This window comes from Rutilus rutilus (assembly GCF_951802725.1).
Source record: "Rutilus rutilus genome assembly, chromosome: 1".
Taxonomy (NCBI): Eukaryota; Metazoa; Chordata; class Actinopteri; order Cypriniformes; family Leuciscidae; genus Rutilus; species Rutilus rutilus.
This window is the reverse complement of record NC_140209.1, coordinates 42,826,044-42,848,668: the sequence shown is the minus strand read 5'-3', so window position 1 is coordinate 42,848,668 and position 22,625 is coordinate 42,826,044. Positions and strand designations below refer to the sequence as shown.

The 22,625-nt window shown below is 36.9% G+C and overlaps 1 protein-coding gene across 3 annotated transcripts in view; it reads right to left on the bottom strand.

Moving 5' to 3' along the window:
* Positions 1-22,625, bottom strand: part of kcnh6a (potassium voltage-gated channel, subfamily H (eag-related), member 6a) — a 39,599-nt gene that overhangs the window by 8,961 nt on the left and 8,013 nt on the right. For 2 of the 3 annotated variants that reach the window (XM_084414627.1, XM_084414628.1), the window contains exons 3-6: positions 16,805-16,957; positions 15,915-16,018; positions 15,585-15,834; positions 13,607-13,809 (exon numbers count right to left, since the gene is read on the bottom strand). In XM_084414627.1, coding sequence (XP_084270753.1) covers positions 13,607-13,809; positions 15,585-15,834; positions 15,915-16,018; positions 16,805-16,957 — 710 coding nt within the window. The remainder of the gene's footprint in view (positions 1-13,606; positions 13,810-15,584; positions 15,835-15,914; positions 16,019-16,804; positions 16,958-22,625) is intronic. The other variant, XM_084414629.1, reaches the window with a different exon arrangement.

Here is a 22,625-nt window from a genome sequence, read left to right as displayed (position 1 = left end):
TCACAGCTGCACCTCATTCTAATCAGTTCTCCTTACACACACACACACACACACACCTGTCGTCTCCCATTTTGCATTGATTTTCTCCACTACTTATGCTTCTCTCTTTCTTTGCTTCTCTGGCAGTGTGTCTTGGTTACGGTCCGTTTCAATACTGTCTTAAAACAGTCTTGTTCTAGTCTTGCCCAGTTTACATGCCTTGTCTGTTCATTTAATCTTGTTTTTTCCCCGTCTGATTTGACTAGTCCCTGTACTCAGTCCAGTTTCGGCTCACTCACCTGGTTATGATTTTATGCTCTTGTTTTGAATTATTGCTTTGGCTCTACCCTGGGGATGTGGTTCTCCCTCTAGTTTTGACTCCTACTGGGCCTGTTTCTCCATATCGTCTCTCCCTTGGGATTGTTACCTCGCTGAACTGACTTCTAACTTTTCTCCTGCCTGCCCCTTGGATTTCGCCTCTGCCCTGACCTGCCCTTTGCTCGGTGGCTCGGCTGCAAATTATATTTGTGTTTTGTTTTTTCTTTGCATTCTGGACAATAAATTGAGTGAACTGCTAATCTGCTCTTGGGTCACTTTTTAAATAAATCAAAAAAAAAACAAAAAAACATATATATATATATATATATATAAGCATTACAAAAATGTAATTAAAATGAAAACTAAAAACAAATCTTCATTGATATTAATAAAAAAAACATAATAGCATATAAATAATACCTACTAATATAACACTAACTGTAACTCAATCTAAAATTAGCTGTGTATTCAGACACAAGGCAATTTATGAATTGCATATTTCCTTATATTATAGTAATGCATATATAGCTAATGCAATTATTTAAACAAACATGCCTACTACAAGTTGAAGTCTATGAGTGATAGTGTAAAATGTCAGAATATACCTCAGTAGACCCAAACACACACACACACACACACACACACACACACACACACACACACACACACACGAGGAGATACAATGGACACTAGATGATATCTTGTTCAAAGGCATTTAAAAAAAACAGACATTTCACTCAGTGCTTTGAACTGTATAGTCAGATCTCATTTTAACCCAGAGCACGAAACATCTGCAGACATCTGCTCATCTTTCATGCTTTGTTCTTCAAGATATAAGCCTCCTCTTCCTCTTGACGTGCCATTATTAAAATGAAGGGCAGCAGCCATGTCCTACAGGCAAGAACCAATTCTAAAGGGCACAGACTGAAGAAACGTGCCACAGGGGGTCTGTCTCTGAGCCGAGTGTATGTTAATCGACCACACACACACACACACACACACACACACACACACACACACACACACACACACACACACACACACACACACACACACACACACACACACTTAAAAAGTATGATCTAAGTAGTCTGTATGACTTGATCTGTCTCTGAAGTCACACAATAGTTTTGTGTGAGGAACAGAGCCATTTTAAATCAAACACGGCAACATGACACCTATAGGCCTTATTCACAGCAGCGCCTTGACAGGTATGAAAGCGAGGCTGTGAGGGTGTTTTCAAGCTGTATTAAGCTCCTAGATCACTTATTTGTCTACTGTTTTTGTCTACTGAAATTTCTTGGAAAGATGTTTTTGCAGTGTTTCGCAAGCAGAACAATCCAAAAACACATTAAATAACAGTACAACCCACTGTAGAGATGTATGTCAATCCCTCACAGCCTCGCTTTCATTCCCATTAAAAATCAAAGATTGCGCTGCCGTGAATAAGGTCTATGGCACAGGTTTGACGTCATGACTTGTGTCGAAAAGACACTTAAAAACCAATGACGTTTGAAGTTATTGACATCCAAACTTCACTATTCACAGTCAACTATTCCACATTCTCTCGGACATTAATAGCTAAGGTTTGTACTGTGTTACTGAGAGGCTTTGCAATGTGGTCTGGATCAGTTCATCCATTCACATTCACATGTCACGTCAGAACAGACTCCAGCTTCCAATTACCTCCCTCGACTCTGATCAAAGATCAATCGCTGGCCATGGCTCTTAAAAACAAGGGTCCACAAGAGGATTTTCATAGAGATGCCATTTTGTTTTGTTTTTTCATAAAAAAATTCTTAAAAGAACCATTTCTTATGTTTGCAGTGTGAAGAACATTTTAATAATCTAAAGAACTTTTAGGTTCTTTTTCCACTGTGAAGAACCTTTTGTGCAATAGAAGGTTCTATGGATGTTAAAGGTTCTTTATGAAACCATAGATGCCAATAAAGAACCTTTCATTTTTAAGAAAAAGCAAGAAACTTCACTGTACATTGTATCTAATAGAGACATAAATCCCCCAAATAAATAAAAAAATAACCAAAGTTAAGACATTATGCAACAAGCATTTTTTTTTTATGTCCAACACATTATGTCAACAAGTATGCAGCTGGGCTATATATGTAACTGCTGAACTATTTCACACTGAGACCTATTTTCTGCCAGAGCTTTTCCCCAACAGAAAATCACTCCTTTAATACACCATTAGCAGCCCATGATTACTGCTTGCACAGACGACCATGGCAACCACTGGCTGCCATGGAAACTACAATCGGAGAACATCAGTTGATCGGAGAACATCAGTCATGTGGAAAAAGTTGGTCGATTTTTGGGGGAAAGTGTTCTTTTGAAAGAGTTCTAAACAGTTGTCATGGTATTGCAAATGCTACGTTCAAGCATTGATAATAAAACCTCAAACCTAGTACTGCAATTTTTTTTGTTGAAGTTAGTATGCATTGTAAGTTTCCTTTCTTTTTCTTTTACACAAATTTCAGAACACATGACAACCTAATGCAAATCACAGCCTTATGCATTTTCACTGTCAAGGAAGAAATGAATGTGAAGAGGCATGTCTTTTTCTTATTTTCAGACGGTTTGAATCTAATTCAGGGCTTTTACTTTCCTTTAGCATTTAAGAATTTCCTTTGTTTAAGCAGATGAATGGCTTCATTTAAGCAAATAATAGCTTTATTGAACAGAGTTTTAATGTAATCTACCTGCCGCCACTTACTATCTATTTAAGCTGATGCAGCTTAATATGATAAATGTTTTAGTTCATTAGTCATATCACATGCCATTAAATGACAAAGTACATCTGTAACGTTTGCAAAGTACACATCCATTCATAAAATCTTTCTGAATATAACATTTATGTGCATGCCACATAAACTGCAGTCTCTACTGACCGGTACGACAATGAGAGGCTCCTTGTCCATGTTGTCCAAGGTGTCAAGCTGACTCACAACATCCACTGCAAAACTGTTTCTTCAGAAAGAGAAGAAACTCCACAGTCTCTACCTCCAAACAGACATGTCATCTTTACCACACACATACTGAACAAATACACCTGATCTAAAGAGAGAAAGAAAGACAGTAGTACTGGATAGATGGACGATGGCAGCTTTCCTAATCCAAGGGAACAAAAAGATGGATTGCTGAACAAACAGGCTAAACTGCCTAAATGCACCAATTTACAGGGGAAAAAATCGACAGGAAAGGGTGTGGTGAGGGAGGGTGTGGAACATTTCCAACAGGTCAAACCAAATGAGAACTGAAAGAGTCTCACAAACTGATTAGTTGTTAAAGTACAGCATGGGGGGTTATTGCTTCTGCTATTGCCTGCCTAAATCAGTTTGGTAATGTAGAAAGAATTTAAGAGCTTAAATAAGATCAGTGCATCTGCAGGTGAATGGAGAAAGAAATGCTCAAAATCCTGAATGAAAACCACAATCTTAAAAATAAAGGTTCTTAATTGACATTGACAGTTCCATGAAGAACCTTTAACATTCATGGAACATTTCTATTGCACAAAAGGTTATTTATACAGTAAGAAAAGGTTCTTCAGATAATTAAAATATTCTTCACACTAAGAAAAGAATGGTTATTTTAAGAATTGTTCACTGAAAGTTTTTTGGGGTTCTGTTGCATTGAGACTAAATCCCCCCCAATCTTTTTTTTTTTTTTTAAGAGAGCAGTTCACAAAGTTCTGTCAAAATATATATTTATCTTTATCTTCATGGTGTAGTTTTCATTCAGTGTGCAGACAGCACCTGTCATTTATCTTGCATAAGTAATATGAAATATTTTGCGTTATTTTTCCAGATATGTATTCCAGAAATACAAAAAAAAAAATATTGAAAATGAAAATGTAGCAATAGCAAGCTAATTTATGTTTTCAGTCAGTATAGACCATCCCTTATGTACTGTAAACTGCTACTGTTCCTGCACAGTATCTATAGTTTAACTTACAGTATATCTGTAGTAAGACCAGAGTAAACACAGGTTCAACAACAACAACAAAAACATGGATAGCTCCTCATTAGGATGGTTTGATCAACGTAACAACGATATCAAGCAACTATGGTATTTGGTTTGACAAATTGTAGCTTAAACAGCTTTCAAAGCAACTACTACTAGTGAATCAGATCTATATAGATCTATATAGCATAGACTCTATAACTTTTCATCTAAATCACTACTGAATAAAATGACAAAGGAACGGTTAACAGTCTTGTGGCGAATGCCAAATTCTTTATGCTGTTGAAACTAAGGGTTCAAGTTCTAGCTCTTAAAAGGGGATGCACAGATTACAGCAATGTAGGTCTCTTACAACAAGCAGATACACATAAATGATGATATATGGTCATTACTGAAAATACAGTGTTTCCATTGGAAACTGTCATTATTCAGAAATATTTAACTGCTAAATGCCACGACTGACCAATCAGAATCAAGTATTCCAGAGAGTCTCTTCTATATTAAGTTATAGCAGTGTCTATTTACACTAAAGGCAAATAGTCAAACTTGTTGCCAAAGTTGATTTCCACTAACTCTGCCCACCAAAGATCAAATATTTTACTTTTAGTTCAAATAGCATTTTACTTTTATGTACTAAATAGCACCTATTAGTATCTGCACCTAGTGTAAATAGTGTATTTGTGATTTGCAAACGGCATCTGTCACTATTTACAGAAAGTGTAAACAGCATCTACTTTTTTTTACATTGTAAATAGACATTGCCTTGTTGTTCAGGAAGTCTCGTATCGTCTTATCTTTCAGGAAGTCTCTGAAGTTGTATCTGTCATCACACAGTACACATGTAAGTTTCTTGATTATGGTGGGGACTTTCCATATACTTATTTTTATACTGAGCTAATAATATTTCTAATTCTACCCCTGCACATCACATAAACCTTTCAAGATATACATTAAGTCATTATTTTTCCTCATGGAGCAATTAAAGAGTGTGTTTAAATGAACTTATTAAGCCGATAATGCCAACGTTGTTTGTAGTTAACACAGTTGTAGTTGTAGTTGCAGTAAACACGTTAAACCGTTCTCCATTATCAGCATACGGTTTTATGCATTATCAATAAACTGATCGGCACAGCTAGATTTTTGCCCAGTAAACCCTGATTTCGCCCGCCATGTAAACGCTTAACCTAAGTTATTTTGGCTTATTGAAGTCTGCATTTGTGATATGTAACAGGAAGGCATCCTTACTGCAGATCAAACCAGAGTTTTTCACATATATTGTACACTTTCTTGACCCAAAGAATGATAAAATGTGTTCCCATCTTATGCAGCCGAAGGAGAAATGGTACTGTTATCATTGAACTGAGTTATCATTGGTGCACATGTAAATATGCTCATTGTGTGGGCATCTGGTCTCCATACAATAGTCAAAATCTTTCCCCCACACACACACACACACACACACACACACACACACACACACACACACACACACACACACACACACACACACACACACACACACACACACACACACACACACACACAGTCTAATTGCTCAATTTCATGTGGCAAAAAGAAGCCAGCAACTCTGAAAAGTGGTTTTGAACAGCTCTCTCTCTCACACACACACACACACACACACACACACACACTACAGCATAAGTTTTCAGTGAGGGATAAAACAAATGCTAATTTTTACACTATGCAGTCATCAAAACACAAACATGTCCATCCTCAATTTGAGGATCAATATAATGCAAATATGTTTGAGATTTAATACACTGTGCATATTTTATATATCTATTTTGTAACTATATCAACAGTTACTCATCATGTGGAGTCACAGTCCACTCTTATCAGTCTGCACATGTCAGTGGACACACAAACACGCTGTGTGAGCGCACATTCAAATCCATGTGCTGGTGAGATCCTAATGACAGAAGGTGCTCACATGCACATACACGAATTCACTGGAGCGAGATATCTGTGCTTATTGATATAATCTAACACTCTGTTTCATAATGATGGAACCAGGCAAATCCATTGCCACAGTCAGGACCCTGTCCACAGCGACAAACTTGGTGTGACACACACACAGATACTCAAAAGTAAAACATACACTCTGCAAAAAACATCACTAACAGCTTTATCTTGTACCTAAGGTCAATGTAACATTTCCATGATGTGATTTTGGCACTATTTGTATTAACAAATCATTTCAAAACTTGCTCACAGCCTGAAGAAAATGTTTTAACACGGAACATTGCGCTTCAACATGCAAAACAAAAAACATGATGAATGGAGAGAAGAAAGGAAAAACAAAGTAAAGCAAACTGAAAGGATGTGTTCACATGCAACCACAACAGACTAAACTAAAACAATGGGGAAGGGCAACAAGAGAAAGCAAAAAATGAAAATAAAACAAACTAAAACAAAACAAAGTAAATGACAACAAACAAAACAAACACTGTGAATGGCAATAAAAAAACCTAAACATAAAAACTGGAAAAACAAACAAAAGTAAAACATGGAGATGTAACTACAAGCCACTACTACAAATAAAATGAGCATATGGTGAACGGCACGAAGACAAAACAAAGAAATAAAGACAAACAAACTAAGGCAAAATAAAGGGCCACTGCTACAAATAAACTGAACATACATCGAACGGCGCGAAGACAAAACAAAGAAATAAAGACAAACAAATTATGAGGCAAAATAAAGGGACATGTCCTCAGGCAAAAACATGTCTCACAAGCCACAAAAAGTCAACAGAGTCTGACACTGAAACAACAGCAATAACAGTGATCTATGTGCGTGGCATCAGCTGTCAGTCAAATCCATCCAGGTCCTGACCTTTTTTTTTTTTTTTTTTTTAAACCAGGTGTGGGAGGTGAAAATCAAGCAGAGTGAAAGAGAAACACAAAGCAGCGGAGGTAAGAAAAGAGAGTGGATGAGGAGGAGATAAATAAAGGTCAAGGCAAGTCTGGTACTTACAGGCTTAAGTTTCTGTTTCAAGCTCATGGTGGCATTCTCTGAGCAGTGCTGAGACAGATACACAGAGCACTGACACAGGGAAACACCGCCCTTCCACGCTCGCTCTCTTTTTCCTCACAAACACACACACACACATACTGATAAAGGTGTGGAACGGACGACAGCCATCCTATTTGCATACAGATCAGTCTGCGTGGACAGAATATGGATGTGATACATGCATTAAAAAAGATTTATTTCACACACACACACACACACACACTGTTTGCACTTATGTACACACATAACCTTTATTTTGTGCTCTGAAACCCTAAGTTTTTCCCTTTCTTTTAATAGTTTTATTAATAAAACATGTTCTAGTGTAGTACAAGTATTAGTAATATAATGGAAATCTCAGTTTCAATGTAGAATTTGTAATTTTGTAAAGATAGCGAATTGGTTGAGGGTGTAAATGATGTTCATTTATTGAATAGTGTCACTGTAACTACACTTCATGTGCTTGGAACGGATATTCTGGGAGGCATAATGTCAATGCATTTGCCCTCTACAGCGGGACTGTGGCGTGCTTATGTCGCATGCCTATTTACACTTACGCTTATTATTAGAGCAATTATGCCGCATTGCTTCTTGATTTACTGGATTTATCAGAAGTAAAAGCAGGACAACTGGAAAATGATTTTTCTTGTCCTTCCAGATATTTGTATACACTAGCATTTAAAAGGCTTTTTTTTTTTTTTAAGAAATGAACACTTTTCTTCAGCAAGGAAGCAACAGTAAAAAGGTTCTCTATTTCAAATAAATGCTCTTATTTTGAACTTTCTATTCATCAAATAATCCTAAAAAAAAAAGTATCACGGTTTCCACAAAAATATTAAGCAGCACAACTGTTTTCAACATTGATAATAATTAGAAATGTTTCTTAAACACCAAATCAGCATTTTGCAATGATTTCTGAAGGATCATTTGACACTAAAGACTGGAGTAATGATGCTGAAAATTCAGCTTTGACATCACAGAAATCAATTACATTTTAAAAAATATTTAAAAATAGAAAAATTATATTTTACTTTTTGATTGTATTTTTGATTAAATAAATGCAGCCATTGTGAGCATACTTTTGAGAGTTCTTTCAAAAACCTAAAAAAAACAAATTCTTACGGGAAGAGGAAGGAGAGAGAGGAGCAGGACCGAGAAAGGACCTTGAACTTGGGTCGCCCAAAGCGCATCTGTGCCATATGTCAGATCTGCCCAATGGCTCCAACTGACTCCAGAGCTTGCATGACCTCTCTAATATTTCTGTGATTGTAGGACCCCACGTACCTACAAAATTCATGATCACATTTCATTCAAAGGCTAATGCTCCTCACATGCGGACCAGTCTACTAAAAACAGTACAGCTGGTCACATAACTAGGTACGTCATGTTATATAGACAAATCAATAGCAACAAAGATCAATGCAGATGATCATTTCCCTTCTTGCTCAGTGTCAAATCGAAGTCCAATTATCAAGCCAGAAATTGCCTGTTCTACCTCAGGACGTAATGCAAACACAAACTGCACATAGGCCTTAATACCATAATATCAAGCTAATGCTCAACGGGTCATAGAAAAGCTTCACACCAGTTATTTACATTGGCATCTTCAGAGTGGCTTAGTGAACATGCTAAATAATGGATTAAAAGAAAGCCAAAATGCAAAAAAAAGGTTCATGTCAGGGTTAGGTTTAGGGGTAGGGGATAGAAATGAGCTAAACATACAAACAATGAAAGTGTGCAAAAAAAAAAAAAAAAGAAGATTTGTGTGAATATTAGAAGAAAAGAGAAAAAGAGCGAACAGACCTAGATAGAAAGAGAGAATGAGAGAGTAGGTAGGACCAGAGAAAGAGAGCGTGTTTGCATGCACACTTTTGACAGATGTGTGTGCGACTAGAGAAACAGACAGTCAGTGTATCTTTGGCCCCTGCTGTCACTGCCCTCTACTTCCATTAGCCCTAGAAGCCAAGGTCACCAGCAGAGAGCAACCACGCACACACACACACACACAGCCATCCACACACAGGTCATGCTCACGCAAATTAAAATGCTCTTAATATTTTCAAATATCTGTTTTTTTGTCCATACAATGGATTGTCAATAGTCACCAAAACTGTTTGGTCAAGAACATTCTTCAAAAAATGTTCCACTGAAGAAAAAAGTATGAGAGTGAGTAAATGATGGCAGAATTGTCCATTTTTAATAGAACCATCCCTTTAAATAATAGTCTGTGAACTGACTCAAATATATCAAGATAGTTATGAGGAGGCTTAATGAATGTTGGAATGTGTCATATGCTGCATTAAAAACTAATACAGACACACACACGCACACACACGCACAGGCTTTATGATTGGAATGTGCAAGCTGGCAGTAGATTTGTCAGCATGATTGATTTTTCCACTGGAAGGACAACACACAGTCTCCCACGTGTGTCTATGGAGAGAGACGTCACCAATACAATCACTTTCTCTCTGTCATTTTCACTGTCTTTCTTTGATTCTTCTACATTCTCTGCTGTACTGAACCCCTCTTTTTAGTACTGTGCACTCTTTATCTCTAAGCTTTGAAGACAACCTTTCAAGTTTTTATACAAACCATGGTACGAGGAGCCCGCACAATCTTTGCAGTCATTATGTGAAACATAATGTACAGTAACTTGAACACACGAGCATGCATTCCAGTAAACCCAGTACACAGCAATAATCACACATAAAACACAGGGTTAGGAAAAGTGTGTCAGTGTGTGTCCGTTCCCTACATAACAGCCCAATAAGCACTGCCCACATCAGCACAGGACTCAGTGGTCCCCTGTAAATAGGTCACTAACTGCTTGTTTTGATGTTACAAAATAGTAAATCATGCAGATGATGTCATCAACCTTTTCATTGGCTGATGAGGATGAGTGACAGCTTTTGTGATGTCAACTAGTGCAACTTTTGCAGTTTTGGTGTGTATACATCTTTTTAAATGGAACTTTAACTGGAATGACAAAGTTAATGTAACATATTTAATGAAATTAAATCTGTAAGGCCCATAAAACCATCAAATGTCAAAACCTTCAGATAAGGTTTCGTCAAGCTTTCATCGGTTTGTCTTGACAGACTTTCCTTTTCTAGTTTAAAATGACTTAAGTCATTTGAGGGTGTACAGGGTGTACACCCTGTTACATTAAATTCTTTGAATTTTAATTCAATGAACTCTACAAAGACAAACAATTAAAAAACAGAGTAGAATTCTGATTGCAAGATAGATTGAGAGATCTAGAGGCTTATATTTAATACATTTATATATACAAATTTACCTCAGATATGCTCAAATTGTTCGATACATCTTTATGCTGATGACACTGTTATTTACACCACTTAATTCTGATTTGTTACAAATTCAGAATTCTTTACAATCTGAATTTTATTTGGTTCAAAAATGGTTTCATAACAATATGCTTATAATGAATAAAAGTTTGTTGTAAAAAAAATCTTCTTGTATTATGTTTGGGACAAGTTGTCATTCCTATCCTTCTGATTTGAATATTATTTTTGATGATGGCTTATCTCTTGATAATGTTGATTCATTTGAATATCTTGGCCTTTGGATTGATCCTGCACTTACTTTTAAAGGAACACTCCACCGTTTTTTGAAATAGGGCTTATTCACCGTCTTTCCTACATTTAGATAGGTGGGCAAACGCATTTTTGTCTCAGTGCATGCATTGTTTTAGTTTGGCAGTGCCGCCGCTAGCTTAGCTTAGCATAATGAATGGAATCCTTTGTTGCCAGCTAGCATGTCATGAGTAAAAGTGATAAAAAAAATAAAAATAAAAAAAAACGAATTACTTCTTGTGGCCTGCGTATTCACAACGAGTACAAATAGAAATGCAGATTAAGACTAGGTGATTTCCTAGGCAGATATTGACTTATATATTGGGGGGAAGCACAGGCGAAGCACTGCTACTTGGGCGCAGAGATATCACACAACACCTGAAATCCCTCAACATACCAGCGTGAATAATAGCCGGCTATTTTTCCTACAGTAGACATAGTGAATGGCGATGAACATGGCGGATTTTGTGAGAGACGAGGAGGGTGACTTCTCAGACAGTTAAGAGCCAGAACCATACCTCTATGAACCAGAGGTTTCAGAAGAGGAGCTGCGTGCTTTGGAAATAGAACGACAGGAGGAGGAGGTTGCGATCGCTCAACAGCCTGAGGATGTGAGGATGAGAGTCAACACGAACTGGTGGTGAGTGTGATATCTCTGCGCCCAAGTAGCAGTGCTTCGCCTGTGCTTCACCCCAATATAGTCCCATGTCAATATCTGCCTAGGAAATCACCTAGTCTTAATCTGCATTGCTATTTGTACTCGTTGTGAATACGCAGGCCACAAGAAGTAATTCGTTTTTTTTGTTGTTTTTTTTTATCACTTTTACTCATGACATGCTAGCTGGCAACAAAGGATTCCATTCATTATGCTATGCTAAGCTGGCTGTGGCACTGCCAAACTAAAACAATGCATGCACTGAGACAAAAATGCGTTTGCCCACCTATCTAAATGTAGGAAAGATGGTGAATAAGCCCTATTTCAAAAAACGGTGGAGTGTTCCTTTAAGCCCCATATTGATTATATTGTTAATAGCACATATTATTGTTTCCGTTTACTTTATCGCTCAATCAATTGTTTTACATTTCAAGTCAGGAAAATAATTGTTTCTCAGTTAATATTACCTCTTATTGATTATGCCGATATTGTTTATCAAAATACCCATGATATTTATCTTAAGCCTCTTAATGCTGTTTACAATTCTTTGTGCAGATTTTGTGTTAAGGTGTCCATATCGTACTCATCATTGTCATATGTTTGAATTGCTTAATTGGTTGCATCCTAAATCTAAAAGACAATTCCATTGGCTTCTGTTTATTTTTAAATGTGTTTATTTTGTTTGTCCTTTTTATTTGAAACAATTTTTGATTCCAAATAGTTCTTCTTATTCTTATTCACCTAAAATTTTCAGTGAAGTCGGACATAGGTCATTTCAGTATAAAGCCCCTTTTGACTGGAATAATCTAACTGTTTCTCTGAGATCTACTACCTCCCTTAATCGCTTTAGGCTATCTTTATTTTCTTATCTTAAAATAACTTGTTCATGTTTTTGATTTTTCTTCTACTTTTTTAGAGAATTCAAGGATTTTCAGTTATTAACTGGTCTTATGTTGATGTTACTGATGTATGATGTTGAGTTTTTGTATTTCAGCTGTGGTTTGTGGGTGTGGGGGACAGGTCGAGCATTTCTTTTGTTTTGTATTTTTGTAAGGTTGCTGTGTTTTGTGTTATATTATTCTGTTTGTGTTTCTAGGACCCCCTTGAAAATGAGATGTTACATCTCAAGGGGCTATTCTTTCAATAAATTCAAATTCAAATTCAAGCTATCATTCAAATGAATGGGTTCAGTAAGTTTTTAAAAAATGTTATGTGTTATTTTATTCCTCAGGGATGCATTACATTTACCAAAAGAGATTGTAAAGAATTTTACATTGTTACAAAATATTCCTATTTCAAACAAATGCTGTTTTTTTGAACGTTCTGTTTATCAAAGAATCCTGAAAAAAATTATCAGGTTTATACAAACATATTAAGAACAACTGTATTCATTATTTCAAGTAATGCCTCTAGAGCAGCAAATCATATTAGCATGATTTCTGAAGGATCATGTGACACTTGAAGACTGGCGTAATGATGTTGAAAATTCAGCTTTGCCAAAACAGGAATACATTTAAAACATATTCAAGTAGACAACTGTTACTCTAAATTGTAATAAAATTTCACAATATTACTGCATGTTTTACTGTATTGTTGATTAAATTAATTCAGCCAAAAGAGCATAAGAGACTTTAAAAAAAACAGTATAAAATCTTACTGACTGCAAACTTTCGAACAGTGGTGTATGTACGTATCATATTATAACATAGGATAACTGCAATTAATTTGATTATTGGTATACTGCACACAACATTTTGTTAGAATATAAATTAGGCTATTCTAACTGTAACATGATTGACAGCCCTAATTTTCACCTTTACTGAGGTTTCTACAATCACTTGTTTTTTTTGTTTTTTATTACAACATGTGTATAGCAACAGTACCATAAATAAATCATAGGGTATAAATAAATCAAATGGCAAATTCAATAGGCCTCACTAAGGAAACAGAAACAAAAGGAACAAATGACTGAATCAGACGATACATTTGCATGAAAATGTGTATGAAATACGTTGCTGTGCTGTCAAGTACTTTTTCATATTACCTGCGTGACTTGAGTGACCTTTTCTGAGACGTTCTGTGTGCGATCTTTAATCTTGCTGGGTGCTATGATCTCGATCTCAGTGGGGGAAGGTGGTCTGAGGCGGTCTGAGCCGAAAGATATCGTCACCTGAGGGATGTGGCCAATGGCACGGTGCCGCATCAAATCAGAGTCTGAGGTGGAGTTTAAGTTACTGGGCTTCAGATCTGAGAAAGAAATATCACCCTCTGATCAGTTTTCATCACAGTAGTCAAAAACAATATAAATAAAAACATCACAGGGTTTTTGATTAAAACAATGTCATGCCACGTGACTTGCATTACCATCCTGTATGCATCTGCCAATTGCATTGCCGGTTATGTCACTGTTTGAGTATGCAATAATGAAAATGATACCTATGAGTCATATGGACACCTATACAGAGACAGAATAAAAACTTTAGAGCTCGCACACACACGCATGCAGAGCGCCAGACGCATCAGGGGTGGCTGAGGGTAATCACAGTCGCACAAAAGCATTGATTAGGACTACAGCTACAGAAATAGGTCTGTCAGGCCGCCACATGTGCCCATCTCAGCAGGGAACCAACTAGTCTTATTCTGGACTTCCAGAGACTTAAATGGTACAATTTAACATATTCGAATGGGCCGCTTTGTTGTGCTCATTATGCTTTGTGCTGCTTTTTGGAGTTGTTCCATAAAGCCCATTAGAAAACCATTCAAGCTCATTTTTATCAAAAGCTACTTCTATATTAAGCTAATTGGTTTTGATCAGACTTATGTAGTCAAGAATACATTCAAATATAATGCTTAATTTCCATCAAAAGCATATCCTGTACTCTGTCAATGGTTCACCTGTTTAATGCTAATGGAAGAGTTTAATCACATCTATGAGACGAAAGAGCTGTTCAAACAAGGCCGCATGCAGCAATAGGCTGACTAACAAGCCCCGCTCATGTCTGACATGAATTATCAGACATATATGATTTAAAAAGGAAGTTGCACTGCCCAGTAAGTCAACGTCTGAAAAAAAAAAAAAAAAGAACCAAACTTCTCTCACACTTCTTTTGTCATAAACACTATTTAAAGCCAGTGAAACTGCAGTCTAAGGATAAAGACAATAATGTTTACGACTTTGCCGTTTTCTCCACTGTAAAAGCCTGTTATAGGAAACAGTTTCACGTTGGTAAACATACTGACACAGTGGCTTCGGAGGACTAAATATTTTGCACCCTATCGGAAAGTTTATTATGGAAGCTGGTTTCCATCACTGAGGAATTTATTTGAAATATAAATATTTTGTAACATTATAAATGTCTTCAGTGTCACTTTTGATCAATATAACGCATTCTTGCAAAAAAAAAAGAAAAAAAGAAAAACTATCAACACCTAACCTTTTAACAATACTGTACTGTATAAAAAAGTGGATTAATGTCCTAAACATTTTTCTGAGACTTTACTTGTAATAAACATCTTCTGCCTAAAAGATTCAAACAATATTTTATATTAAGCCCTTACTTTATAATAGATTTCTATTAGAGAAAATGTGCTTTTAGTTTTTATCATAGCATCATCCTTTTGCTTGTGGACAAACTAAGATAACATTTTGTTGGATTCTGTGTTTGTTCCTTTTGATGGATTTTTTTCTTTCACAATTCAATTTTTTTGTGAATTATGGTGAATAATGTAATCAAATGAAACTGGGTTCTCCTTGGTCGTTTTTAGTACAAGTGAGTGAGTTTTAGAGACATCCATGAGAATATATAATAATGACTATTACTTGGTAAGCACAAAATGATTAACTGTGATATGAGATGTTATCTTTATTTGTTCAATCAACCGGAAAACGACACAGAGACAGGATGTTCTGTGGATTCTTGCCTTGATGTCTTTCCACCTTCAAATACTGTCTGATGAGGGAGAAATAATAAAGTTTCTGACAGTACTAAGAACTAGATGATTGCAAACACAAACACTCATACCGCTCCACTGGTCCCTCATGCCGTCGATGTCATGCAGTGAGGATGCCCGACGCAGGCTGCATACGCTCTCTCTGGAGTGGCTGTGTTTGAGAGGGGGTCCGCCGGGCTCTAGCCGGTCCGAGGGCCGTGAGAGTGGGGATGAGAGGCTACATGAGGAGGGGGTCTGCTGAATCAAGGCCTGGGTCTCTGAATTTAAGCAGCTGCCTGGAGACATCTGGAGGTCTTTCAGGGCCACCTCCTCATGAGAGGGCTGCAGGGAACACGGAAGGGAGCTGTAGATCACATGTCTGTGTGAATATGAACTTATGTATTGTATGTGCACGGATGTACCTGTAGGTAGTCCACCACCACTCCTTCAAAGTGGTCCTGAGGGAGGGACGGCTGCCGTTTGACACGGAGAGAGGGCATTCTAAGCATCATCTTGCGTCTCTGACCTGATACAGAAACACAAGTTTAAATAATCAAAGAGGAAGATATTTTTGCTCAAAGCTCAGAGGACATGACTGGTGAGAAACGAGTTCTAGTCTTTCTGGTTCTGAAGTCTGGTAGGTCCTTTTAGTAACGTCTGACGGGCACAGCGTGTGATAATGATGAGATCTCTTTTAAAACCTGTGAAGCAGGAGGAGAAGAACCCCTTTTCTCTCATTTAAATACATTGCTGTCAAGGAGAAACTAGATATTAAGATATTAAAGAGATTTCTTGTGATTTTTATATAAGGCATGGAACTGAGGAAATTTGTTAGATAACTAAATATGATATAATAATAATAATGTTTAAAAACATCATACATTATATACAATAACTTTAAATATTTGTTTCATTAATGATAACAATAATACAAATATTTAAAATAATAATAATATTAATAAAATTATTTAGATTTTATTTGTCAACATAATATAATTAAATGTAATGATAAAAATGTAACATATTTGAACTTAAAGCAATTTAATTTATGTCAACTAAATATCTCATAGTGTCTAATATAAAAGGTAAATGCAACACTGAACAGAAATGATGGGGCATGCATACACACACACTTCTCATACACATGAACACTGACACCAAAATCCGACACCAACTTTATCAAATGCTGCCTCTGGCTACACCTACACACCAACCGTCACACCAAGCACAGCAGTCAATGTGTTTTCCTTATAAGGCTGTTACAGAAAGGGCCAGAATCTCAGTACACACAGAGAAAGGGGGGGACACACACCTGCCTGTAGCCAGCTGTGTGCCATCCGCTGTTTGATGCCACCTTTTTTCATAGATGGGTCTAAAAGCTCCTGGAAATTTAGGATGAACATGATTACGACTCCTTCCTCATTCTTTACTGGAACGACATCAACTAAACATGGCCTACACGCCCCTGAAAGGCAGAGAGAGAGAGACAGGAGACAAAGAGAATGAATGTAGTTAACAGGGATGTCAGTTAGCAGAGATGTTTGAGTACAAAATACAGCAGAAATTTAGTTTAGTTTTTATGAAGAGCTGTTATAAATACCAGTGTGAGGGCTGTGAGTAGTCCAAACACACTCACACTTACACAAACACACAATAAGACACCCACACACAGGTGCTGCCGTTCAGGGGGTCTGACTTTGAGTAAACATAAATCTAAGAAAACAAATAGGGGAGACCTTGGAGTGCTGTAACACATTCTTTCAGTGTCTGTGTAATTCTTTCACTATGTCTTAAAAATTTGATATAATGTTCGCATATTTATTGACTATGAATTAAAATGTTTAAAATGAAATAAGGGGGGAGTTATTTCATTTTAAAACATTTTAATTCAATGTAATAAACATACAGGAAGTATTTTAATTCAAAACAGCAAATAAAATTAGAAAGGGAATACATAAAGCATAAGCTAACAACTCTAAAACTAGTTTGTGACGAATGTAACCTGTGCTGGCAAAATGAGTCAGAATAAGCACATTTTCTACATTAGTTCTTGTTATTTTCACATTCTCCATTAAAAAACCTTCAAGATGATGTACGATGGAATCGGACAAGGAATTAATGAGCTAGTTTGAAGTCAACAAAGTCAATTTTGAGAAAATTTTCTGAAAGTTCCAAAACAAAATCACCTAGCAACCATACCTTAAAATCCCTGGTAATAACACCAAATTTGGCACACACCAAGTCAAAACCTATATCTAAATGTTCAACTTTATTGAAAATATTTATATAAAGAATATTTAACATTGTTACCTTAGTAAGCTAAGCTTCAGCTTAGCAGTCAGTTTGAGTCACTGGTTAAGGGCTACCCATGTAGCAATCCATGTAGCAAAATTATGCAACAAAATATCAATAATAACAATAAATAATAAATTGCAAAGCTTATTGCGACTGGTTAGCAACAAGCTGGTTTTGTTTACATCAGCATGGGTTTGAAAATCCGATTTCATTGGTTCAGACTCATGCCATCGAGAATTTGCTATGAATATTCACAAAGTTGGAATGCTGCGCTTCACAACAATACCAAACTTGTATTGAGCGCCAGTCGCCGAGAAGCGAGCAGGGAAAACTGACATTTTTGGGAGATACCCTTGGGAGATATCATTACGAAGCATGGCATTAGTTTTCACTGTTATGCTGATGATATTCAGCTCTATATTTCTTTGCACCCTGATGAAACATAAAAATACACAAAATTAACGGAATGCATAGCTGATATAAAAAAAAATCGGATGACTAGTCATGTCCTACAACTTAATTCTGAAAAAACAGAGGCTTTAATTACTGGACCAAAAACCTCTGCATGTAATAACCTAGAATACTGTCTAACACTTGACGGCTGTTCTGTCAAGTTGTCGACGTCAGTTAGGAACCTGGGTGTGCTCTATGATACCAATCTTTCATTTGAAAGCTATATTTCTAGTATCTGTCAAACCACATTCTTACATCTAAAAATATATCTAAATTACAACATATGCTCTCAATGTCAAATGCAGAAAAGTTAATTCATGCATTCATGACCTCAAGGTTGCCCTGAATTCCAGCTGGTCCAAAACGCAGAAGCTAGAGTTCTTACTAGAATCAGGACGTATGGCCATATTAGCCCGGTTCTGTCAACACTGGATTGGCTCCCTATTAAACACTGCATTGCATACATTTTATAATCTTGCTGATTACTTATAAAGCCCTGAATGGTTTAGCTCCTCAGTACTTGAGCGAGCTTTTAACGCATTATAGTCCTTCATGCTCATTGCGGTCTCAAATCTTTGGCCAGTGGATAATACCTAGAATATGTAACGACTGACACAAATCAGTAACAAGTATTTGTTATATTTAACAAATAAACATAACCCCTCACCAACCACAACAAACGAACAGTATTTATATCGTTGTTATCTCTTGAAAACAGCACACGTCCAAATGATCTGACGGCGCGGGCGGGTATAGATATAAACATATGTCGCCTTCGCTACTGCAGTTCATTGGAACGAAACCGTAGCCAAGGCGACATCTATGTATATATCTATACCCGCCCGCGCCGTCAGATCATTTGGACGTGTGCTGTTTTCAAGAGATAACAACGATATAAATACTGTTCGTTTTCTCACACAAACCGCTCGTTTCGTGTCTTAGGCCATCAATGTGTACTTATGATGGGGAATTGTTTCATTTGGACGATGGGGAATTGTTTTAATTTGGACTCTGTGCTTGTGTTTTGAGACAATGACCATCGACCTGCATTATATGACTGACAGACAAGAACGGTTTGACCTAAAAATATCAAAATTGAAACTACTGCGGAAAAAAAGACACCTACATCTTGGATGCCCTTGAGGTAAGCTGAAACATATCAAAAATTAATTTCAAAGTGAACTATCCCTTTAAGCAGACTCTTCTGCATTCATTTATAGACAAACTGTTCTTTAAATGAACGTGCATCCCCAGGACATTGTGTGTATGATTATTATTATTATGTCTTGTATAGTGTCTCTTGCATTTGTATTTATTTCATGCATGCTTTATGAGAGAACTACTAGTTAATGTAACCCCACCTATGGTCATTTTTCAATGCTCAATAACCATCCTCCATAAGGGTCATAAAACCTCCCAACAGAGGAATTTTCGCGCTTGGAGATTCCACCTTTCTCATTGATCAACCAACCCTGAGAGGTATGACTTTTCCCAGGCTTTATAGAAAATCCACACAAGTTCCTCCACCTCTTTCTATTTCTGCTGGTCGCTGTGCGTGTGCAGCCGGCAGGCCCAACACATCAAGTCATATGCAACTTCCTCGACCGTGATGGAGTCGAACTAACCGTGCAAGTTCATCATTCAACGCAAAAGAAATCGATTGCAATTTCAACACCATCGACTCACGGAACCATCAAATCAGGAACTTTACGAAACTGCTTCAACTGCAAAGACAATGCAAGTATCGTACAATTAACTGACTAAACAGAGGTTTAGTAATAAGCTGTTAACACTTCTACAAGGTTTTGAAAATAATAAGATGATGGTTCTTTTCATAGTTGAATTAATCTTTTCCATAGCTTCCTATGTCTCAGTTTCCGGTTTCATTCTGTCACTTACAATTGCACCCATGTATGTTTTACCCATAGACTCTGTTAATCCCGGACACCATTTCCCAGAACCCACTGCTCATTATTAGTTTACTGGTTTCAGCTGTGTCTTGTTAATCATATCATTACCCTGTCTATTTAAATGCATTTTGCCTTAATTCAGTATGAGGTCTTGTTTATTTGTTTTTTTGTGTTCCTTAAGTTTATCTCTGCCTGAGTCTTGGAGTCCTTGTTCCTGTCTGCACTTCGTGAATTGTATTTGTGTTCGGACCGAGTACATGTGCTTGACCCTCTGCCTGGTATGGTATAAGACCTTGGATTATATTTGTCATTAAATTGTGTTTGGATTCTCACTCTCACTCTCTCTGCTGTCTGCTGTCTTACCACAACCACCAGATCATAACAGTTGTGTTCATGACTGTAGTTAATAAAACTTGTGCACAATACTGCTTGCCGCAAAGTTTAACGATTTCTGGACTTGTTACATGCTCTAAGAAAGAATTATTTTTCTGTGGCCATGAAAAATAAATTTCTTTGAATTAATGAATGATCAAAATTGTTCACTGGACGAACTAATTAATTGATTTTAATATTAATTTAGCTAAATCAAGCTAATCAGATTAACTGATTCAAATATTCATAATTATAAGTTATGATTAATTATACATTTTTCATCTTTGAGCTAATTTGTTACAAAATATCAAAACCGTATATAACTTCCTAGCCTTGTTCGGGAAGCAGACACACTCTGTCAGTTTAAATCTAGATTAAACCTAGCATTCACATAATGCACTATCACACTTCTATAATTCAAATGCTAAAGGATTATTAGGCTGCATAAATTAGGTCAACCAGAACCAGGGATACTTCTCATAACATCTGATGTACTTGCCATAATGGCATCTACGCTTACATTATTCTCCGTTTCATCCTTATCCCAAAGTTACCGTAGTCAGCCGGATCTGGTCTTTTTTTCAGATGGCAGACCTGCACATAGATGAGCTGAATGTCTTCAGAGAACACAAGACAGAATTAGAGAAAGGCCACCTACAGTATGAAGATCATCTGCACAGATCCTCAGCAAAGACTATAAGAACCAGACATGTCTGAATGCCAGCATGATGTATCCCTAATCTTCAAGTAGAAGGAGCCGGATGAAATATCCTGACTGATATCAATTCACAATATGACTTGTGATGCAGCCTGGAATCATAATTATGGGTTATGATTTATGGGTTCTCCCAAGGTTTTTTTTCTCCATTCTGTCACCTGATGGAGTTCGGGTTCCTTGCCACTGTCGTCTCTGGCTTGCTTAATTGGGGACACTTAATATTCAGCAATATTATTGATTTGACTGCACTGATACTGAGCTGGATGATGACATCAATGTTTTCCCCAGAGCTGCTTTATAGCTGAATTGAACTTGTTTCAGAATTGATGAACTTTACACAGTTATTGAACAAAACTGAATCAACACTGAACTGATTTCAACTGAGTAATCACTATTTACTATTGCCTTTTTAGAGCTGCTTTACAGCAGAATTGAAGTCTGTTTACATCACTGAATCATTATTTTCCTGTTTATCACTGTAAAGCTGCTTTGAAACAATCTGTTTTGTATAAAGTTCTATAAAGGTGACTTGACTTAAAATAGAAAACAGTTATTTTACAATCAAATAAATACAGCCTTGGTGGGCATAAGAGACTTCTTTCAAAAATTCAAAAATATTACTGACCCCAAACTTTTAAACAGTAATGTAGATAAAAAAACTTGTGTGGATGTTTTATCTCAAATTAAAGACAATGTGCTAATTCAGATGACACCAGTTCTGTCCTTTAACATCCAGTTCATGTATAAGCGATTTCACCCCTGGGGATCATTTCTAATTGGTGAAACACCCTGGTCTCCAAAACTCTCAGACAAACACACAGATGCACTGAGAACATTTAGAGGTCACTTATATTTTGGTTATGAGGCTTTCAGAGAAGTCAAAGCATCATGAGTTGTACTTTTAACCCAGACATGACGAAGAACAGCAAAGTAATAAAGGAGATAAACGAGAGTGAAAAAAGGTATGAGAACACAGTGCAGAGAGGGAGAGTCACAGGAATGAGAAGGGAGTGATGGCAAGGAGGACAGAAAAACCAAAGAAAGAACAGCATGATTAAAGTCAGCCAGACCCCCCTCAGCTCTTGACTAAAGCAGGCCATCAACCACTCTAAATATAGACCCTGCACACACACACACACACACACACACACACACACACACAAAAAGGTGCTGTTCAGTCTCCAACTCAACTGTGACACAGATCGAGATGCTGTATCCACTAAAATATGTGATGGATAAAAAGAACAGAGGGGCGAATGCACGTGTGAGCGTGTGCATCTGAGCTCAGTGCATTAGTTTAGTGATATTGTGTGAGTGTCTGGAGTCCTGTTGTCATGGTAATGTTATCAGTGCACTGCTTCCCGGTCGAAGGAACACCTGTCTAC